The sequence below is a fragment of the Callithrix jacchus genome, chromosome 15 (assembly GCF_049354715.1).
Source record: "Callithrix jacchus isolate 240 chromosome 15, calJac240_pri, whole genome shotgun sequence".
In the NCBI taxonomy this organism is placed as follows: domain Eukaryota; kingdom Metazoa; phylum Chordata; class Mammalia; order Primates; family Cebidae; genus Callithrix; species Callithrix jacchus.
The window spans coordinates 51,059,806-51,080,316 of record NC_133516.1 but is presented as its reverse complement, the minus strand read 5'-3'; the positions used below and the strand labels follow the sequence as shown (position 1 = coordinate 51,080,316).

The window sequence follows — 20,511 nt, the reverse complement described above, 5'->3', positions numbered from 1 at the left end:
ATACACAACTCAAATCAAACAGGTTCTCAAATAGGTAAGTAAACAAAGCCTCATTTCACATACAGGTAATAGCAAATAATATGCATTTGCAAGGGAAATACTCAAATTGGTTAGTAATTTTTAAATTGCTCAAACCAGTAAAGGTGATATTGAAAAAAAATTTGCAATTTGAAATTGTTTTGCAAGATTATTTTATACTTTTCTAACTAGCAAAATAATTATATTGATTTGATATTATTTATAGAAATATATACATTTCTCTAAGATGAAAAAATTAGGGAAAGTGTTTGATTTTGCTCTCTTGTTCTGGGTGATGAGTACATGAGTAATGAACACATGTCAAAATGTATTAAGCTGTACACTGAGACTTGTGCATTTTACTGTATGTACCTCAATTTAAAAATTTTTTTAATACTGAATATACTGGCTGGGCACAGTGGCTCACACCTGTAACCCCAGCACTTTGGGAAACTGAGGCAGGAAGCTTGCTTGAGCCTGGGAGTTCAAGACCAGCCTAGCCAACATGGCAAAACCCCATGTCTATAAAAATTACAAAAATGATGGCCAGGCACGGTGGCTTGTAGTGTAATCCCAGCACTTTGGGAGGCTGAGACGGGCAGGTCACTTGAGGTCAGGAGTTTGAAACCAACCTGTCCAACGTGGCAAAATCCTGTTTCTACTAAAAATACAAAAACTAGCCAGGTATGGTGGCATGCACCTGTAATCCCAGCTATTAGGGAGGCTGAGGCAGGAGAATTGCTTGAACCCAGGAGGGAGAGGCTGCAGGGAGCCGAGATTGCACTATTGCACTGCAGCCTGGGTGACAGAGTAAGACTCTATCTTAAAAACAAAAATTAGCCAGGCATGGTGACACACGCTCTGTAGTCCTAGCTACTCAGGAGGCTGAGGTGGGAGGATTGCTTGAGCCTGGGAGGTTGAGGCTGCAGTGAGCCAAGATAGCACCAATGTTCCAGCCTGGGTGGGCAACAGAGAGAGACTCTGTCTCAAAATAAAATAAAAAGTCAATTCTGAACATACTAAAATATAGCAAGTGATGAAATTAGGGTTATTTATTAGTAAGAAAATAAAGGTAGAAATAATTAGATACTGCCAAGATTAAGGTTACTATAAAACATTTAGCCTGGTTAGTATAAAGCATTCACCTCACAAATTTATAATTCAATTTCTCTTAAAAGCCAAAGTAAAGAGGAAGTTATGATCACTTACATAACCCAGAGCAGTCATTAAGGTAAGAAGAAAGGAGCCATTCAGAAGGGGCACAGTCAATACGGATATGAAAAATCAGAAACCTCCCCCCAATGGGATGTCATATTGTGTAATAAACAGTGTTCTCGACAACACACTGGAGGTATTGAAATAATGAGTTCTGAGGGTTGTTACTTACATCATTTTTTCAAATAAGCCAGTGGAATAATGCCAAAACACAGTTCCACAAAGGCAATTTCACCTAGATGAGCCCTTATGCTTTATGTAGGTTTCAGATTATTCTAGCCTAACACAAGAATAACACTTAGAGGATCTAGAGAGGTGGTTCTCAACTAGGGGCCATTCTGAAAACATCTGGCAATGTCTACAGACATTTTTAGTTGTCACAGCTAGGGGTAGGCTGCTATTGGCACCTAGTAAGTAGAGGCCAGGGATGCTGCTAGCACCCTGCAATGCACAGGGCAGCCCCCACAATAAAGAATTCTCTCACTCAAAATATGAGTCATACTGATGTTTCCAAACTCTGATCTAGAAGGGTGAATGGTCATTATATCACTGAGACCGTCCCCCATAGAGATTACCTCTAACAACTAGCTTGGACAAAAAGAGAGAAAATAATGTACCCAAAGGATGTGAGTAGGAGTGGGGTGCAACGTGGTAGGTATGGCCTGATTTCCTAAGGCGCATAGTAACTACTGGGAAATAGGCATTAGCACAAAGGATACGTTTCTATGGCATAGGGAGAATCCCCTTGTAGGGTAGTAGCAGATCTTCAGTGTTGGCATGGCCCTGTCACCACCAGACTAACTGTATAAAAATCAGTGTGGGTTGCCAGGTGCAGTGATTGATGCCTGTAATCCCAGCACTTTGGGAGGCCAAGGCAGGTGGATCACTTGAAGTCAGGAGTTTGAGACCAGCCTGGTCAACATGGTGAAACCCCATCTCTACTAAAAATACAAAAATTAGCCAGGCCTGGTGGCATGTGCTTGTAATCCCAGCTACTCGAGAGGCTGAGGTGAGAGGATCACTTGAACCGAGGAGGCAGAGGTTGCAGTGAGCTGAGATTGCACAACTGCACCCCAGCCTGGGAGACAGAGTGAGACTTTGTCTTAAAAACAGACAAAAGCAGTGTGAGTTTTTCTGACCTGGCAGGTTCTTCCCTCCATGTAGATCTGTGCTCAGGAGAAATGAGATGTGAGATAAACTCTAGGCAGCTGTATGCACTCACTCGTTTGTGTCCTTATTACCTCTGTTCTTTGCACTGTTTGTTGGCTTGGCAGTAAGCCAAAGTGAAAGCATCCTAAACAGCATCCAAATAGTCTCTCTGTTTGTTTGTTTGTTTGCTTGTTTGTTTGTTTTAAGGTCAGGGCTTACTCTGTCACCCAAGTTGGAGTGCCGTGGTGCAATCACAGTTCACTACAGCCTCGAACTCCTGGACTCAAGTGATCCTTCCAACTCAGTCTTCCAAGTAGCTGGGACTACAGGTGCAAGCCAGAGCACCCTGCTTGAGTATTGTTTTTGCCAATTTTTGAATTTTAACAGGCTTTGAAGTCTGGCACTGCTCAGCAGTGGATACAGTTGACTACCAATGTCAAGTAGCTCCTTTCTATCTGTGGTCATTGATTTCCTCTAGGTCACACCTTCCCAACTTTGCTCCCAGAGAGAGAGAGAGAAAAAACTTTCTTCCCTTTGGTCTAATTCAGAAAATCCTGGGGGTTCTTGGAGCAGCTTCCATCCTTCCCCCAAAAAATGATGACATGTTTCTACTGGAGCCAGTAGGGAAATAAGTAATTATCCAAAAGAATGGAGTAGTCTGCTCAGAAATAGAGGGTACTTGCTAGTCAAAACAGATATCCACCACTCCAGGAATATATGTCCATATTTTTCTTTTTGCAAACTTTTTTTAAGAGATGGGGTCTTGCTCTCTGACCCAAGCTGGAGTGCAATGGCACAATCACAGCTCACCGAAGCCTTAAACTCCTGGGCTCAAGTGATCCTTTCCACTCCACCTCCTGCTAGCTGGGACTACAGGAACATACCACTCACTGTACCTAGCTTCAGACTTTTATTTTGAGACCATTTCTTTTTTATTTTAAAGACAGCGTTTCACCATAGGGTCAAGCTGGTCTTGAACTCCCGACCTCAGGTGATCCGCCCTCCTTGGCCTCCAAAGTGCTTGGATTACAAGCGTGAGCCAGCATGCCCGGCCAAGACCATTTCAAACTTAAGGAAGAGTTGCAAGAATAGTGCCAAAAGATGCCAGTATGTCTACCAAACCAAATTTACCAGTTTTTAACATTTGGCCACATTTGACTTTTTCCTTTCATATATAATTTTTTTCTGAGCCACTTAAGAATAAGTCACAGACGTGATACCTGTTTATCCCTAAATATTTCATTGTATCATTCCTAAGATCAAGAACAAGCCCTCTGTGACCCTATTACAATGAACATCTCAGAAAATGTAACATTGAACCTATAGTATTTATTGTCTAATATACAGTCCAGTTGTCCCAATAATGTCCTTATAACATTTCCTCCTGATCTGGGATAGCGCGCTGAATTTAGTTGTTATGATTCTTCAGTCTCCTTTACATTGGAACATCTTTTTGGGATTCATCATATTGACATTTTGGAAGAGTATAAGCCAGATTTTATTTTATTTTATTCTATTTTTAGATGGAGTTTCACTCTTCTTGCCCAGGCTGGAGTGCAATGGTGTTATCCCAGCTCACTGCAACCTCCGCCTCCCAGGTTCAAGAGAGTCTCCTGCCTTAGCCTCCCAAGTAGCTGGGATTATAGGCACATGCAACCACACCTGGCTAATTTTTGTATTTTTAGTACAGATGGGGTTTCACCATGTTGGCCAGGCTGGTCTCAAACTCCTGATCTCAGGTAATCCGCCCACCTCAGCCTCCCAAAGTGCTAGGATTACAGGTGTGAGCCACCACGCCCAGCCAAGCCAGATGTTTTATAGACTATCCCTCAGTTTGGATCTGTCTCATGGTTCCTCATGAATGGCTCTATTAATGCATTTTTGACAGGAGTGCTAAACCATGATGTGCTGGAGCCAGCCTGTACCAGCTCATGAGAGCCAGTTCTCACATCTCTTTCAAACTCCGTGTTCTGTGATGTTATATTGGTAGCTTGAAATCAGCCATGGTGGGAGTGTTTACACTGCTGACTTCGACTAATGCTACAAATCAGACCTTTCCCAGCCCCTAATTTCCAGTTGTGAAACATTTTCATTTCACATGATAGGGGGGGTTCTGTCCTTCTCCATGCATACCTTACAATCAGGAGGCTTATGAAGCTGTTCTATACTGTTATTGGCAATATCTCATCACAGGGTTAAGATGGTATGTGTCAGCTTCCCCTTGGAAGAGTTACTGTTTTCCCTTTTGTGATTAATAAGTACTCTATGGAGAGGTATTTGTAATTACATAAATATCCTGTCCTGTTTCTCATCCAACTTTCACTCAAAAGTTGTGGGTTTTTTGTTTTTGAGACAGTTGCTCTGTTGCCCTGGTTGAAGTGCAGTGGCGCAATCATGGTTCACTGCAGCCTTGACATCCCAGGCTCAAGCGATCCTCCCACCTCAGCCTACCTAGTAGTTGCGAGTATAGACACAAGCCACCACACCCAGCTAATTTTTGATGTATTGTAGAGCAGGGTTTCACTATGCTGCCCAGGCTGATCTCAAATGCCTGAGCTCAAGCAGTTCCCCCACCTCAGCCTCCCAAAGTGCTGGGATTATGGGTGTGAGCCACAGCACCAGACTTCAATAGTTCGTTTTTATCTATTGAGGATTATTGCCTGAATCAATTAGTACTAGGAGAGGTACAATGGTAATTTTCTTTCTTTTTCATTTCTTCTACATTTATGTGTTGGTGTTCTACAAGTTAATTTTAAAGACTTATCCTTAAAATAGATAATTAGTAGTAGACTTGGAAACAAACTGAGGTATCCCAGTAGTTTCTCAAGTATGTCTAAATCCTGAGTATTTATGACCACAGTATTAATATTCATTGCTATAGTGCAGATAAGTTTCCATGAAGTTCAGCATCCATATGGGAAGAGCAGAATACTCTTAAGAAATAATTTCCCACTCTACTTTGAGAGTGTATGTTGATAACATACAGTCCCAGCAACAGTGGAGATAGCATTTGGATTCATTTTTCCATAGCCTCTCCTGTTTCCAGTTTTTCCCAGAAACATACTTTTGGAGGACTCCCAATGAGACATTTGCACTGGGGTCATAAAAAGTTAACTAGTGCATCGTAGAGTGGAAAGAGCACCAGACAGGGAGTCCAGAGTCACCATGTTCAAGGGGATTGGACATTACGGTTCATCTTCCTGATCCTCATTGCCTCCCATCATCTGCAAAAAAAAAGGAGTCATATTTTCACTAAGTTCTATTTCCAGCCCCAAAACTGTCTTTGATTCTGTTCTCCTACTTGGCAATCAAAACCTGGAATTTAACTCATTAGGCTGGTGTCTTGGTCAACTGAGCCAAGAAGCCAAGGACAAAAATGAGATGTCCTCTGTGACACCTGAACCCAGTGATCTACTGGTTAAATTTATAATCCAGCTAAATTAGCCATGAGGGTGTGGCACCAGGACTTGATACTGTTTCATATTACCTTTGTGCATTCAGCCACATCATCTGACTCACTTCTCTGGTTCTCTGTTGAACTCTGACAGTCATGGAAACCCACTGAAGGATCCCGTTACCTCTCTCTTTGAGGAGATCCCTCTCTCAAGTGTTGGCTTGCCTGGTACCTATAAGGTTACCTCTGTTGCCATGGTTGGGAGTAAAAGAAATGTCTGTCCTGGGCAGACTGCACTTCCAAAGCAGCTTTTACACTTCAGGCTTGAAATTCTGGAGTTCTTTATGAGTCTTAATTAAATTTCACCAAATGAAATTGCAGAGTACCAGGCAAATAGTGGTACACTTGATTGGTGTATTGTTTAATAAACACCATGAATGAGTCAAAGAACATTAACAGTCAGTATTAAAACTCAGTATTTGTTGCCTGGGATTTCTAGAATAGTGGTTGTTAAATGGAAGGTACGGTGAGGGCTGAGGCTTTTAAAAGAACATGGTCTTTGCCAAAGCATGTGTTCTCTTCCCTTCCTGGAACAAGATATTGCTAGACCCCACTCCTTCACCCTCTTCTCACTGTCCTTCACCAGAACTGTATTGAGGCCACTTGTGTAAGTGGAAAAGTCCACAGGTGAGTTGGATATTTGCTCCCCACTCTTCTGGAGCTGTCTGAGCCTGGTACTTTTCTTGCTCAGTTCCTCATTTCAGCATTTTTAATACTTAATAAACCGTCTAAAGCAAACAATTATTTGGCAGCTTCCGTAAAAATATCTGCTATAGGTTTTCTGCCTGTCTGATGAACTTCCATTTACTAAATTGAAAAGTTGTTGTCTGAAATGTTTTTCAGGGGACTAGCCTAAGGTTCTGATGAGGCAAAGGGGGGTTGAGGGGTGTCAGAGGAATTGGCAGTAATTTTCAATTTACTGAATTCGTCTTTAGTGTTTTTGCCATCTTAAGTAATTTTTCTTCTCTAAGATTTTAAGAAACATTTGGCTTTGAGTTCCTGCCTAATTTCAAACCCAATGATGTTTTTGAGTTCTCCTGTTAGCCCTCCTCCCTTTGCCATAAGTTTCTCTTTCTTTGAACTAAGGAATGTAGACTTTCTAAAATTTAATCTTGATCAACACCCACCTCACCTGTTGGATGAACCGCCTCATCATCTTTCACCAGATTAGAAAACCACCGTCTCTTGCCTGAAAGGCAGAGGGCAGTTGATTTCTACAATCAACCTGGCTTCCCTTTGATTTTGTCATCTGTTTCTAGGGATTATGGATGAGCTTTGCATTCCAAGACTCTGGGCCTGTCAGCTTTTGAGGCAAAAAATTTGAAGCAGATCCTCTGCCTCAGGTTTCAGAAGGGCGGCCTTTGCGTTAGAGAATGAAATTAATTTGTTTTCCTCTTGTTGTAATATAAAGGAAACATGAATAATTACCACTGCTGGCATCATAACACCCCGGGCTTTTATTTGCTCACTTTATTTTACGGGTTTTAAAATAATTGTTTGTTTTTGAGAACCCTCATCAAATCACGTGGAAACCTGAGAGAAAAGCACAATCCTTTCAGAAATCCTCACTGAGCATAACAATCTCTGGAACCTGTCTATTGTATATTTACTTTAAAATGACTTAATCTTCCCATTGATGCACTTGGTATAACTTGGAAACCCTCCAGCTCAGATTTAAGAGGTGAAAGGGAGGAAGAAAGAATGCAGGGCAATTCCCAGGAATTCCATGTTCTTAAACACTGTGCACGTTCAAGTACTAATTATACAGGACTTAGGCAAGAAGCGGGTTACATGGAATTGTTTCTGCATATGTTAAAACTTACAAGCTAACATTACCACTAAAACCTTTTTTTAAAATAAAGATCCCTCGAGGCCAGGCACGGTGACTCATACCTGTAATCCCAGAACTTTGCGGGGGTCAAGGCTGGTGGATCACCTGAGGTCAGAGTTCGAGACCAGCCTGACCAACATGGATAAATCCTGTCTCTACTAAAAATACAAAATTACCTGGGTGTGGTGGCACATGCCTGTAATCCCAGCTCCTCGGGATGCTAAGGCAGGAGAATCCCTTGAACCTGGGAGGCAGAGGTTGCAGTGAGCTGAGATCATGCCATTGCACTCTAGCTTGGAAGACAAGAGCAAAACTCCCTCTCAAAAAGAAAATAATAATAATAATAATAAAGATTCTTCTATACCGTTCATTGTAATATTACATGTATCACCACAATTATAAAACATAAAGTGCACATGAGTATTATTGATAGAAGCTGTACTCCTTCCACACATACCTAGTATCCCTACTGGCTACTGAAAAAGTTGTTTGTTTGTTTTTTTTGTTTTTTTTTTTTAGGTCTCTCTTTGTTACCCAAGCTGGTCTTAAACTCCTGTCCTCAAGTGATCCTCCGCCCTCAGCCTCCCAAAGTATTGGGATTACAGGCATGAGCCACTGTACCAGTCCCTGAAAAAGCCTTCTTTATCAAGGCCCAGAACTCCAATTTTTCTTTGGGGTTTTGAAGGATGAAAAAAAAAAAAGATGGAAAGATGATAAATTAGAGTTCCTTAAACTTCGACATAAATCAACAAAATTTTAGTCTTGAAAGCATTTGCTGTAACTGATTTTTAAGGCCTCACGTTTTATCTATAATAGTACAAATATGAACTCAACAATGTGCCATTAACACAGAAGTAAATTTATATTTGTAATAATATTTGCATTGTGTTTATACTGGAGTAACTGTACTACAACACAGAGAAAAAAAATTATTCCAGGAAAACACTCAACAAATGAATCTAGGAAAATCTACAGAGTGCTTAAAAATGAACTTGCAGACATAAAAATTGTTCGTTTAGAAGTTGTCTGAATGTTTAGCCTCAAAGTCATTCCCGTTTCTTCCTGAATACTGCTCTCTAAACAAAACCCCTCACGACAGCTAGCTATTTAAAACATACACACACACACACACACACACACACACACATGCACGCACACACACAGTGGTTTCGCCTTAATCCTCAGTGAGTCTCTCCACACCCCCCACTTTCCCAGGCAATGGTATGATCTGCATTTCATCGTAAACTGGAGGTGCCAAGCTGTGACAGCTTCCTCAACTTCAGAGCCATTTGCTACAACCTAGGACAGCCCCATGGTCAATGATGCTTTCCTTTTCCACCAACAGGGGCAAATCGAAGTAGACAGTGAAACCATCTTCAAGTTAGCAGCGTTTATTTTACAGGTAAGACTAGACAAACTGCCTTTTAGCAGCTAGCTCCCTTGTGTTTGTTTGTTTTTGTTAACTGCCTTTAACTCTGAAACTTTTGAATGGACCGGTACCTGCTGGATGTTTAAGCCAGTTAGTTGTTTGCCAATGAAAAAATGTGAGCCATCATCTTCTGCTTTTAGAATAGTTTGCATGAGCTACAATGTGATATTGTGTGTCTCAAAGAAAAATGAAATTTAGACTGCTCTGAAGGAAGAGTTAAAACCGTATTCCTAGAAGAGCGCTCTGGGATATTTGAATTTGGGAGACAGCAGTTGTTACAACAGCTGTAATTTTCATGTAAATTTAGTAACTTTTATATACATTTTCTTGGGGTCCAGTAAAAGAGTCCTTTAGTTCTTAAGGGCATTAATCTGTATCCATGCTGGTTTAAAAAGTAAAAAGAAAACAAATAGTATGTGTTGGTTTACCTGCATTGTGGTTTAAAAGGTCTTCCTCCGGTCTAACAAGTGTGCCACTTGAAAGAAAAGCATTTATCATGGGATCTTAAAAACGTATAGCAGGAAATAATTATGTGTGCTTTTTCTCATATATATATTTGCTTCTTTTGTTAAGAATAAGGAATATTCCCCACAGGACAGTCAGTGTTTTCCTGCCAATGCCTAATTCTTCTTAAGGCTACAGGGAGAGTGTTCCTGAGAAACACTTCAAAACAAAACTCAGGGACTTTAAGAGGGGAAAGTAATCAAGATAAAACTCATTTAGCTTAACAAAAATACATATTGATCAACTCTATTTGTTTTTGTTTGTTTTTTTTTAGGAAGCCAAGGGAGATTATACCAGGTAATAATTTTCTTTTCTAATATTACTAATTTTCTTTTCTAATATTACTATCCAAAATAACTCTGCTGTTCTATGCTATTATTTTAAATAACAATGGATACAAAATCAAAGGGAAGTAGATCTCTGAGGCAGGAGACTGAGATCTCTTTGCTCTTCAAATAGAGACCTATTCTTTTTGTGAATGAATCAGGGAATTATGCTTTCTTACAGTTTTTCAAGCCAGAATGACAGCGAATTGTAACCAGATGCTCTCCAAAGTTCTGTTTTCTATCATCTGTTAATTAGTGAGATGAAGAAATCTATAAAAAGCTTTGATAGCTTCTGCTGATTAAAAAAAAAAAAAAAAAAAAACTTAGAATAATCTTGTGTTTGAAGAGTTATAAAGTATGCACAAAAAGATTAAATCCGTCAGCTGCTTAGTTAAGGGATTAATAGGGGCTTTCTTTCACAGCTGCCCCGAAGGGGCCTCAGCCTTCATACACTTGACCTAACAGTTGTATTGTTGCTGCGGAGACACTTGCTGGTTCTAACTGCCTCACTGGCCACATGCACAGAATGTTTATATTCGAATTCACCCTCTACCTGCTCCATTCTGTCCTTTTAATGCAATCGTTGGAGTTGTAGAAACGGTTAAAGGGTGGAGGCTGTGCTTCCCTCTGTAGGCCTATGATCCCTTTGAAAGCCCGGCTTCTACAACGTTAATGTTCCACTCAGGATAAACGTTACTCGTAGATTATTTACAGATCACCTAGCACCCGTTCCCAGCCAAGTCTTTGAATAATGTGCCACTTAGTGGACTAACAAAATAATGCCTTCCAATCTTGACAACTTGCAGTTACAGAGTTGTGCTTCACTTCAGAAACTCTCAGTGCTCTCCTCATCTGCCCATTGGGTTTGGTAGACTGTTCAAGGAGTCTACTTAAAACACCATGATTCCTCACCACAATCTCTCATCAGTTCTGTTTTGTGTTGTGTGTGTGTGTGTGTGTGTGTGTGTGTTTACATTTTTCTAGGTTAAGAAATTATGAAAATCAAACATCAGTTGTTTTTAATGGACAGAAAAGGGCAGGAGATTAAAAATGAGGATAAAGTAGTTTATAGATCATTAGTATCATTAAAGGCTCACGCCTGAAGCCTAGCGTGGTGGCTCACGCCTGTAATCCCAGCACTTTGGGAGGCCAAGGCAGGAAGATTACTTGAGGCCAGGAGTTCCAGACCAGCCTGGCCAACATGGTGAAATTCTTTCTCTATTAAAAGTATAAAAATTATGAGACTGAACATAATTGGGAGAGAATAAAAAAAAATAAATAAATAAAAATTAGCTGGACATAGTGGCAGTTACCAATAATCCCAGCTACTCAGGAGGCTGAAGCAGGAGAGACTTGAACCTGGGAGGCAAAGGTTACAGTGAGCTGAGGATGCCACGGCACTCCACCCCGGGTGATGGACGAAGTGAGACTCTCTCAAAAAAAAAAAGGTACTATGTTTGTACTGTTGTCTTTCCCAGAGAAGCCACATTTCCTTGAAACATCAGATGTGTGAAGAACACAGTCATTTATGGGGGTGATTTTTAAAAAACAACCCTAGATTTAAAAAATCATATGGAGGTGATTCTGAAGTCAATTTGTAAATGAGGGGTTCAAGGCCCAAAAACTCACACTCGGTAGTCTGTGGATTGCTGCTAATCCACCTTCCCCTACTTAGCCCCAGTCAAGCCTCTGACTGACACCCTCTGAGCCTCAGTCTCCTAATCAGTAAAATGTTGCCTTTGCCACAAAACTGTCCTGAGAATTAAATGCATGTAAACATGGCCCAGGGCACAAATGGCATATAGCAATCGCTCTATACCCTTTGGCTATTATTATTAACTTAGTCGTTATTATCCTCGTTGCTATTATCCTGGTCTCTTAGCTACCTCTGATGAGACCTTTGAGACTGTTTGGTCTGAAGAAGCTGTACTAACCTATAGTTGTGGGGGAGGTAGAGAATAGAAAAAGAAAGGTTAATTTCACAAACCTCTTAGGGAAGATCCCTTGCCTGAGGCAAAGGAAGGCTTAAAAGGGACAGTCCTGGCCGGGGGTGGCTCAAGCCTGTAATCCCAGCACTTTGGGAGGCCGAGGCGGGTGGATCACGAGGTCAGGAGATCGAGACCATCCTAGTCAACATGGTGAAACCCCGTCTCTACTAAAAAATATACAAAAAATTAGCTGGGCATGGTGGTGCGTGCCTGCAATCCCAGCTACTCAGGAGGCTGAGGAAGGAGAATTGCCTGGACCTGAGATCGCGCCATTGCACTCCAGCCTGGGAAACAAGCGCGAAACTCCGTCTCAAAAAAAAAAGGGACAGTCCTTCAGTTGTTCAAACATTTTAGCCCTAGGATATCAATGTTGGCGAGTTAATTCTGGGCACGCCCAGTCCAGACCTCTGCCTTCACTTGAGCTGCTTCATGGTGATAAAAGGGCTGAAGTGGCGCACACTGTTTTGAAATTGTCCGGCCCGGCGCGGGGGTTCACACCTATAATCCCAGCACTTGGGAGGCCGAGGCGGGTGGATCATGAGGTCGAAAGATCGAGACCATTCTGGTCAATGTGATGAAACCCCGTCTCTACTAAAAATACAAAAATTAGCTGGGCATGGTGGCACGCACCTGTGGTCCCAGCTGCTCGGGAGGCTGAGGCAGGAGAATTGCCTGAACCCAGGAGTCGGAAGTTGCAGTGAGCCTAGATCATGCCATTGCACTCCAGCCTGGGTAACAAGAGCAAAACTCCATCTCAAAAGAAAAAGGAAAAGAAATTGTCCAAACTATACTAAGTGGTGGAGAAAGCATGGGACTGGAAATCCAGCAACATTCCTCTGAGTGGACACTTACCCTTTCTGAGCCTTGGGGTTAATGAAAACAATAGCTTTGCAGGTTGGTTTTGAGGAGATGTGGGAGCATTTTGTAAATTAGCATGTTCTTCCTATCTGATCTTCTCCTCCCCTGAATAGAGAGGATATGTTTTTCCTCCAAAGTTTTACTCTCAAACTCTCTTTGTTTTTGTTTACTTTGAGACAGAGCCTTGCTTTATCACCCAGGCTGGTGTGGAGCCGCGGGATCTCAGCTCACTATAACCTCCACCTCCTGGCTCAGTCAGTTCTCTCATCTCAGCCTCCTGAGTGGCTGGGACTACAGGTACACACCATCACACCTGGCTAATTTTTGTATTTTCTGTAGAAACAGGGTTTCACCATGTTACCCAGGCTGGTCTCAAACTCCTGGTCTCAACTATCTTCCTGTGTTGGCCTCCCAAAGTGCCGGAATTATAGGTGCAAGCCACCACACCCTGCCTTGTTATAAAACTCTTTTTAAAAAAACAAGTGCTGGGCACGGTGGCTCAAGCCTGTAATCCCAGCACTTTGGGAGGCAAAGGCAGGTGGATCACGTGAGGTCAGGAGTTTGAGACATGCCTGGCCAACATGGTGAAACCTGGTCTCTGCTAAAAATACAAAAATTAGCTGGGCATGGTGGCACATACCTGTTGTCGCAGACACTTGGAAGGTGGAAGCAAGAGAATTGCTTGAACCCAGGAGGCGGAGGTTGCAGTGAACCGAGAGGGTGCCACTGCACTCCATTCTGGATGACAGAGCAAGACTCTGTCTCAAAAAAAAAAAAAAGAAAGAAAGAAAGAAAGAAAAGCAGACAAGGCCAGGTGCAACCTGTAATCCCAGCATTTTAGGAGGCTGAGATGGGTGGATCACTTGAGGTCAGGAGTTTGAGACCAGCCTGGGCAACATGGCAAAACCCTGTCTCTACTAAAATTACAAAAGTTAGCTGTGCATGGTGGCACACACCTTTAATACCAGCTACTGGGGAGGCTAAGACACAAGAATCGCCTGAACCCAGAGGTGGAAGTTGCAGTGAGCTGGAGAGCATGCCGCTGCACTGTAGCCTGGGCAACAGAGCAAGATTAAAAAAAAGAAAAGAAGGAAGGAAGGAAGGAAGGAAGGGAGGGAGGGAGGGAGGGAGGGAGGGAGGGAGGGAAACAGGCAAAATAAAACACCATGGAAGGAAGGAAGGAAGAAAGGAAGGAAAAGAAAGGAAAGGGAGGGAAGGAAGGAAGGAAGGAAGGAAGGAAGGAAGGAAGGAAGGAAGGAAGGAAGGAAGGAAGGAAGTCAGGCAAAATAAAATACCATGAGGCAATGTTGTAGTGGTTAGAGCAAAGACTGTGGAACCAGACAGCCTGATTCAAATGGCAGGTCTGCTACTTATTACCTGTGTAATCTTGAATGAATTACTTAAAATTTCCAAACCTGTTTCTTCATGTGTAAAATGGGACTTACAATTATAATACACACTCCATAGGATTGCTGTGAGGATTAAACGAATTAATACGCATTTATAAAGTACTCAGAACAGTTCCTGGAATCCATTTTATTTTATCAAATTGATGGACATGATGGACTCCCCTGTTGTTACAAATATTACTTATTTCCCATGTAAATAATGGGAAAATGTATGTTAATCACGGCATTGTTTGTATTTGCTTTTTTTTTCCCCCATAAAGCTAATATAAATAAAACCGTGATGATCACCTACTTGTATTTAGTTTTAGTCTTACTTTGTCACCCAGGATGGAGTGCAGTGGCGCCATCTCAGCTCACTGTAAACTCTTACATCCCAGGTTCAAGAGATTCTCCTGCCTCAGCCTCCTGAGTAACTGGGATTACAGGCACACACCACCATGCCCAGCTAATTTTTGTATTTAGTAGAGACAAGGTTTCACCATGTTGGCAAGGCTGGTCTGAAACTCCTGAACTCAAGTGATCTGCCCACCTCAGCCTCCCAAAGTGCTGGGAATTTTTTTGACACAGAGTCTTGCTCTGTCGCCCAGACTGAAGTACAGTGGCACCATCTTGGCTCACTGCAATCTCCACCTCCCAGGTTCAAGCAATTCTGCTTCAGCCTCCCAAGCAGCTGGGACTATAGGCACTGAGACTCTGTCTCAAAAAATGTAATAAAATATAAATAAACGAACACTGACCAAAATATGTCCCCAAATGCCTTCCTTGGCAAAGTGGCTTTTTCAGTTAAAACGGTGACTGAACACCTAATTCTTAAGTCTACTCTGTTCCACTCCTTGTAAATACCTACCTCTTTCTTGGATTGAGCATATCCAAAGCTGACCTCACCAACAGCCTAGCCTCCAAACCGGTTCCTCTTCCACTCTCTCCCTTTGAGACAGCTCCATTCTGTCTTGAATGCTCTCTAAGGATTTCCCCTTTCTCTTCCCATCTTTTTTCCAACTGTCAGACAGCTCTTTCCTTCTGTCGATCGGTACCACAGCTTTCTCAGCCCTCATTCCCCACCCCACTCAGCCTGACTGTAAAAGCGTGTGTGTGAATTATGTGTCAAGCTAATAATTAAGTATTACAGTGTTATTTTATTTATTTATTATTTTTTAAGATGGCGTCTCGCTCTGTTGCCCAGGCTCGAGTGCAGTGGTGTGATTGTGGCTCACTGCAACCTCTACCTCCCAGGTTCAAGCAATTCTTGTATCTCAGCCTTCTGAATGGCTGGGATTACAGAAGAGCACCACCACACCCGCCTATTTTTTGTATTTTTTGTAGAGATGGGGTTTCACCACATTGGCCAGGCTGGTCTCGAACTCCTGGCCTCAGATCACCCGCCCATCTAGGTCTCCCAAAGTGCTGGCATTACAGGCATGAGCCATTGAATCTGCCCTGCAGTGTTATTTTAAATGTCCATGTCTGATTTCACTCAGTCCTACCACAACAGCTATTATCTCCATTGAACAAAGTAATATATGTAAAATTTAGGCCCAAAGAGATTGTCACATTGCTGGTGAATTCTCAGATCTGTTTAGATTCTGTCACACACATCTGCACATAACCTCCAGTTACCTTCCTAAGACATAGATTGATCATTGTTGTTTATTTCTAAAAATCTCTTAGTTTCTCACTGCACACAGACACCTGCCTGCCAGCACCCCAAACTGGTGTTCAAGGCCATACTTGGTTGGCATTACACATTTAATCTCCCATTCTCTGTGGTGCGTACTCCTTAGTATCTATCTGCTCCTGCCTCTCTTCCTTTTTTCTCCACATAGCCCATGCTATCTGCCTTCATAGCTTTGCTCAAACTTTTCTTCCTAGAATGCCTTTAAAAACAACAGTCCTCCCCTTTTTATTTTGCCTCCTGCCGTGTTCCCTTCAGAGTATTTTAGATTAACATTATCATAACCAGTAGGAAACTCTGCTCCCTGAAAGTTAATTAAAACAGTAGAGTGAGGACTTCCATTTTCTTTAAATAGCTACAGTCTGAATTTCCAAGTCAGCCTTTAAACTGCAAAGATAACAGGCTACTTGGGTAACATAACACAGACAAACAGAGAATTCCTGAAAGCTGACACGACAAGGAGGCAAGGCTTTATCACCCAGCGGCCAGCCACAAATGAGTTTGTAAAAGCAAAGCTTTTTTTTTTTTTTTTTTTTTAATTTTGAGAGGTCGAAGTTACCAAGTAACTATGTGATTAGGGTGCTTCTACTTATGAGTGACTACATTTTGCAATTCAGTGCTAGGTCAGAATAAGAGGATATTAACACCCAGCTTCAAGTGGGAAGGGAATATTCACAATTTACAGCTTTGCTACAAAAATGCAGCTATTTCCCATGGGAAAGAAATTACTTTGCATAACCTAGAGAGGAGTTAACGAAGGGAGGAAAAAAACACTTTCAAGAAATTAGCCTGTTAGTTCTTTTCTTTTTTCTTTTTTTTTTTTGAGATGGAGTCTCACTCCATCGCCCAGGCTGGAATGCAGTGGCGTGATCTCGGCTTACTGCAACTTCCACCTCCCAGGTTCAAGTGGTTCTTCTGCCTCAGCCGCCAGAGTAACTGGGACTACAGGCATATGCCGTCACACCGAGCTAATTTCTGTCTTTTCAGTAGAGCCAGGGTTTTACCATATTGGCCAGGCTGGGCTTGAACTCCTGATCTCGTAATCCACCAGCTTTGGCCTCCCAAAGTGCTGAGATTATAGGCGTGAGCCACTGTGCTTGGCTCCCCCTGAGTTCTTACATTTCTAGAGCAATTAAACCTCTAAAATCTAATTCCTGGCCGGGTGCAGTGGCTCATGCCTGTAATCCTAGCACTTTGCGAGGCCAAGGCAGACAGATCACTTGAGGTCAGGAGTTCAAGACCAGCTTGGATAACAAGGTGAAACTCTCTGTCTCTACTAAAAATACAAAAAAATTAGCTGGGCATGGTGGTGCATGCCTGTAATCCCAGCTACTCAGGAGGTTGAGGCAGGAGAATTGCTTGAATCCGGGAGGCAGAGGTCACAGTGAGCTGAGATTGTGCCATTGCACTCCAGCCTGAACAACAAGAGCGAAACTCCATCTCAAAAAAAAAAAAGAAAAGAAAAAAAATCTAATTCCATTTCTAAAGGCTTTAACATCAATTACAGTAATAAATATATCATTTCCCATGGACAAGGTGCTATGCTGAGTACCCACTGGAATCAATGGGGAGGTTATAGTGAAGAGAGAAGCTTTGGAATTTAACTGCCTGGGTTCAAATCCAGGCCCCGTCACTTGTTATGCACCTGTGGGTAGCTTTCCTAGCCCCTCTAGAACCACTTATTTGTCTCAATAAACAAAGTTTAGCATGGTTGCTGTTACCAATATGCTTAACCCTAATAGCAACCCTGTGATGGTTGGCACTGTCATTGTCCCCATTTTATACATAGGAAAACTGTGCTTTGTAGCTATTAAGTGGCTTATTATTTAGGTCACATAGCTAGATGGTGGCAACTTAGGGCTCCAAACCACATGCACTTTACCACTGTTAGAGGTTTCCTTTTTTTTTGAGATGGAGTCTTGCTTTGTGCCCAGGCTGGAGTGCAGTGGAGCTTACTGCAACCTTCGCCTCCCAGGTTCAAGCAATTCTTGAAATTAGCCACCATACCTGGCTAAATTTTTATATTTTTAGTAGAGATGGGTTCACTACGTTGGCCAGGCTGGTCTCTAACTCGTGACGTCAGGTGAGCCACCCACCTCAGCCTCCCAAAGTGCTGGGATTATAGGCATGAGCCATCATGCCCGGCTTAATTTTTTTATTTTTACTAAAGACAGGGTTTCACTATGTTGGCCAGGCTGGTCTCGAACTTCTGATCTGTCAGCCTCTGCCTCCCAAAGTGCTGGGGTTACAGGCGTGAACCACTGTGCCCAACCAGTTTCTTTTTTTGCATCCCAACACAAATTTGTAAGAATTATTACCTTCTTGGCCAGCAGAGTAAAGAAGGTTTACTTGACAGAAATGGAACACTTCTGTCTTATTTCAGGCTGGGACTTTGATGAATCAACAAAACACTTTTGTGAAAAAAAAAATCTTGAGAAGCGATTTTCCTCTCTACGGTACTTGGTTAAAAGTTAAACAAAGTTCCCCAAGTTCTCCTGGCTAAGTTTTCAATCTGCTGGTAAGCACGGTGAATCTCCCAGAACAGCAGCATTTTCCACACTTATTTCTTCCTGATGTTGAAGCATCTTGCTGGACTACCCACTCTATGAACCACAAGATCAGAGTAGGAGTCAGGCCTCTGCATTTCACAGCTTAAGTATTTTGCATTTCAAAATGCTTTGCGTTTCACAGCTTAAAAACACTTGATGCAACTAAATGAACACAAAAAACCCAAGTTTCACCTTAACACATCTTTAGACAGCTACTAACACCACAGCGGATCAATCCTGTGCAGGAAGTAACTCTCTTAAACCATTTGAGTTATCAGTTTCTTTCTCTACTGGAGTGGACCAGGCCGTTAGACCCATCACAGCTACTTGGTCCTGAAATAATACTCAGCATACTTGGCCTCTTCAGGTAGCTGCTGGCTGAGACATGGGCATGCGTGGAATTCAGTGGGAATAGAAAGTAGCATGACATGATCTACTTCCACTTCTCAAAGTGCACGCTCTCCAAAGTCTACGGGAGCTGTGGAACAACATTGTGGGGGTAGAATTCTACATTCCCTCATTGATAAGCATTTCCATGCCTTTTGGTTTGGTTCTGGAAACAAACTAAGTGATAACATAACACATAACAATACAGTCTTGTTATCTGTGTTCACATGGCTAATGCGGTTAATCCATTTTTTTGTGTGATCAGGAAAGACACATTGAATCACACATACAGGAAGAAGGATTAAAGAGTTGGGGCTTCAAGTTGACCATAAATAATTTTTCACTTGTCTAGTAGGAAGTTTCCCAGGAGAGAAACAATTTCTTTGGCTTTCCATTATTTTGTAGGAAAACACTAACTGTATTGATTGTGTTTCTTTTATGTGTCCTTTTTCTAATTCTAGATTTAAGAGTAAATTTTTTTAAATTGTAGTAAAATATGCATAAAATTTATCATCTCAATCATTTATAAGAATAGTGTGTTTGGTAGTGTTAAGTAATGTTTATGTTAGTGTTTTTTTCGGGGGGCTGATTTTTTGTTGTTATAATTTATTTATTTTGAGACAGAGTTTCATTCTGTCTCCCAGGCTGGAGTGCAGTGGTGTGATCTTAGCTCGCTGAAACCTGTCTCCTGGGTTCAGGCGATTCTCCTGCCTCAGCTTACCAAGTAGCTGGGATTACAGGCACACGCCACCACACCCAGCTAATTTTTTGTGTATTTTTAGTAGATTTGGGGTTTCACCATGTTGGTCAGGCTGGTCTTGAACTCCTGACCTCAGGTGATCCGCCCACCTCAGCTTCCTAAAGTGCTGGGATTACAGGCATGAGCCATTGCGCCCGTTCATGTTGTTGTACAGCCAATCTCCAGAACTTTTTCATCTTGGAAAAATGGAAACTGCACCATTAAACAGCTCCCCATTCACTCCTCTTGCAGTTCCTGGCCACCACCATTCTACTCTCTGTCTCTATGAATTTGACAGGAGAAAACTGAAATCTTTTTATGGTAAATATTTACAGATTTTCATGTTAACCTCCTTCCCAGCCTAAGTCATTCTTATGGATGATATTTCTTCTACCCAGTATTAAAAGAATTGAAAGTTCAAAGTCGACGTGATCGGAGTCCTCAGGGAGCTGGCTGACGTTTAGAAAAATCTCTCATCACATTTTCATTCTCATTAGAAATTCCTTAGACCTAAAAACGAATAGCTTGACAGTTGATCCCCATCGAGCATGCAGATGGGCAGAGTAATTGTCCCCTGTTACAAGTTAGGCCACAGACAAAAATGTAATAACAGGAATTCTAGCTGAGAGGACACTGTGTTTCCCAGAAAACAAGCAGGTTTCCTGCTACAGGATACATCTTTGGTGGACTGCTAATAAAAGGCTGACACCAATCCCGTGCATCAGTCGTGATGTTGGAAGAGTGAGTTTCTAGGCTGAGCTTCCACTGGTTACCATAGACGTCAAACCAAGCAAACTTCTCACAACTCAGAACTTGGCAAGTTACTTCCAAAGTTCTTTTCTCAGGCAGTTTGTTATAAACCCATAGAGTTGCTGGATTTAGCAAATAAAAGTATAGGATGCCCAGTTAAATTTGAATTTCAGAATGAACAACAACAAATTTTTTAGTATAACTATATTCAAAATATTAAATCTGCCAACTCT

The 20,511-nt window shown here is 41.9% G+C and overlaps 1 protein-coding gene across 8 annotated transcripts in view; it reads left to right on the top strand.

The window, feature by feature from the left end:
* FRMD4B (FERM domain containing 4B) overlaps nucleotides 1-20,511 on the top strand; it is a 364,340-nt gene that overhangs the window by 278,378 nt on the left and 65,451 nt on the right. For all 8 annotated transcript variants that reach the window (XM_035276090.3, XM_008982001.4, XM_035276089.3 and 5 more), the window contains 2 exons: nucleotides 9,013-9,069; nucleotides 9,875-9,897. In XM_035276090.3, the coding sequence (XP_035131981.3) occupies nucleotides 9,013-9,069; nucleotides 9,875-9,897 (80 nt within the window). The remainder of the gene's footprint in view (nucleotides 1-9,012; nucleotides 9,070-9,874; nucleotides 9,898-20,511) is intronic.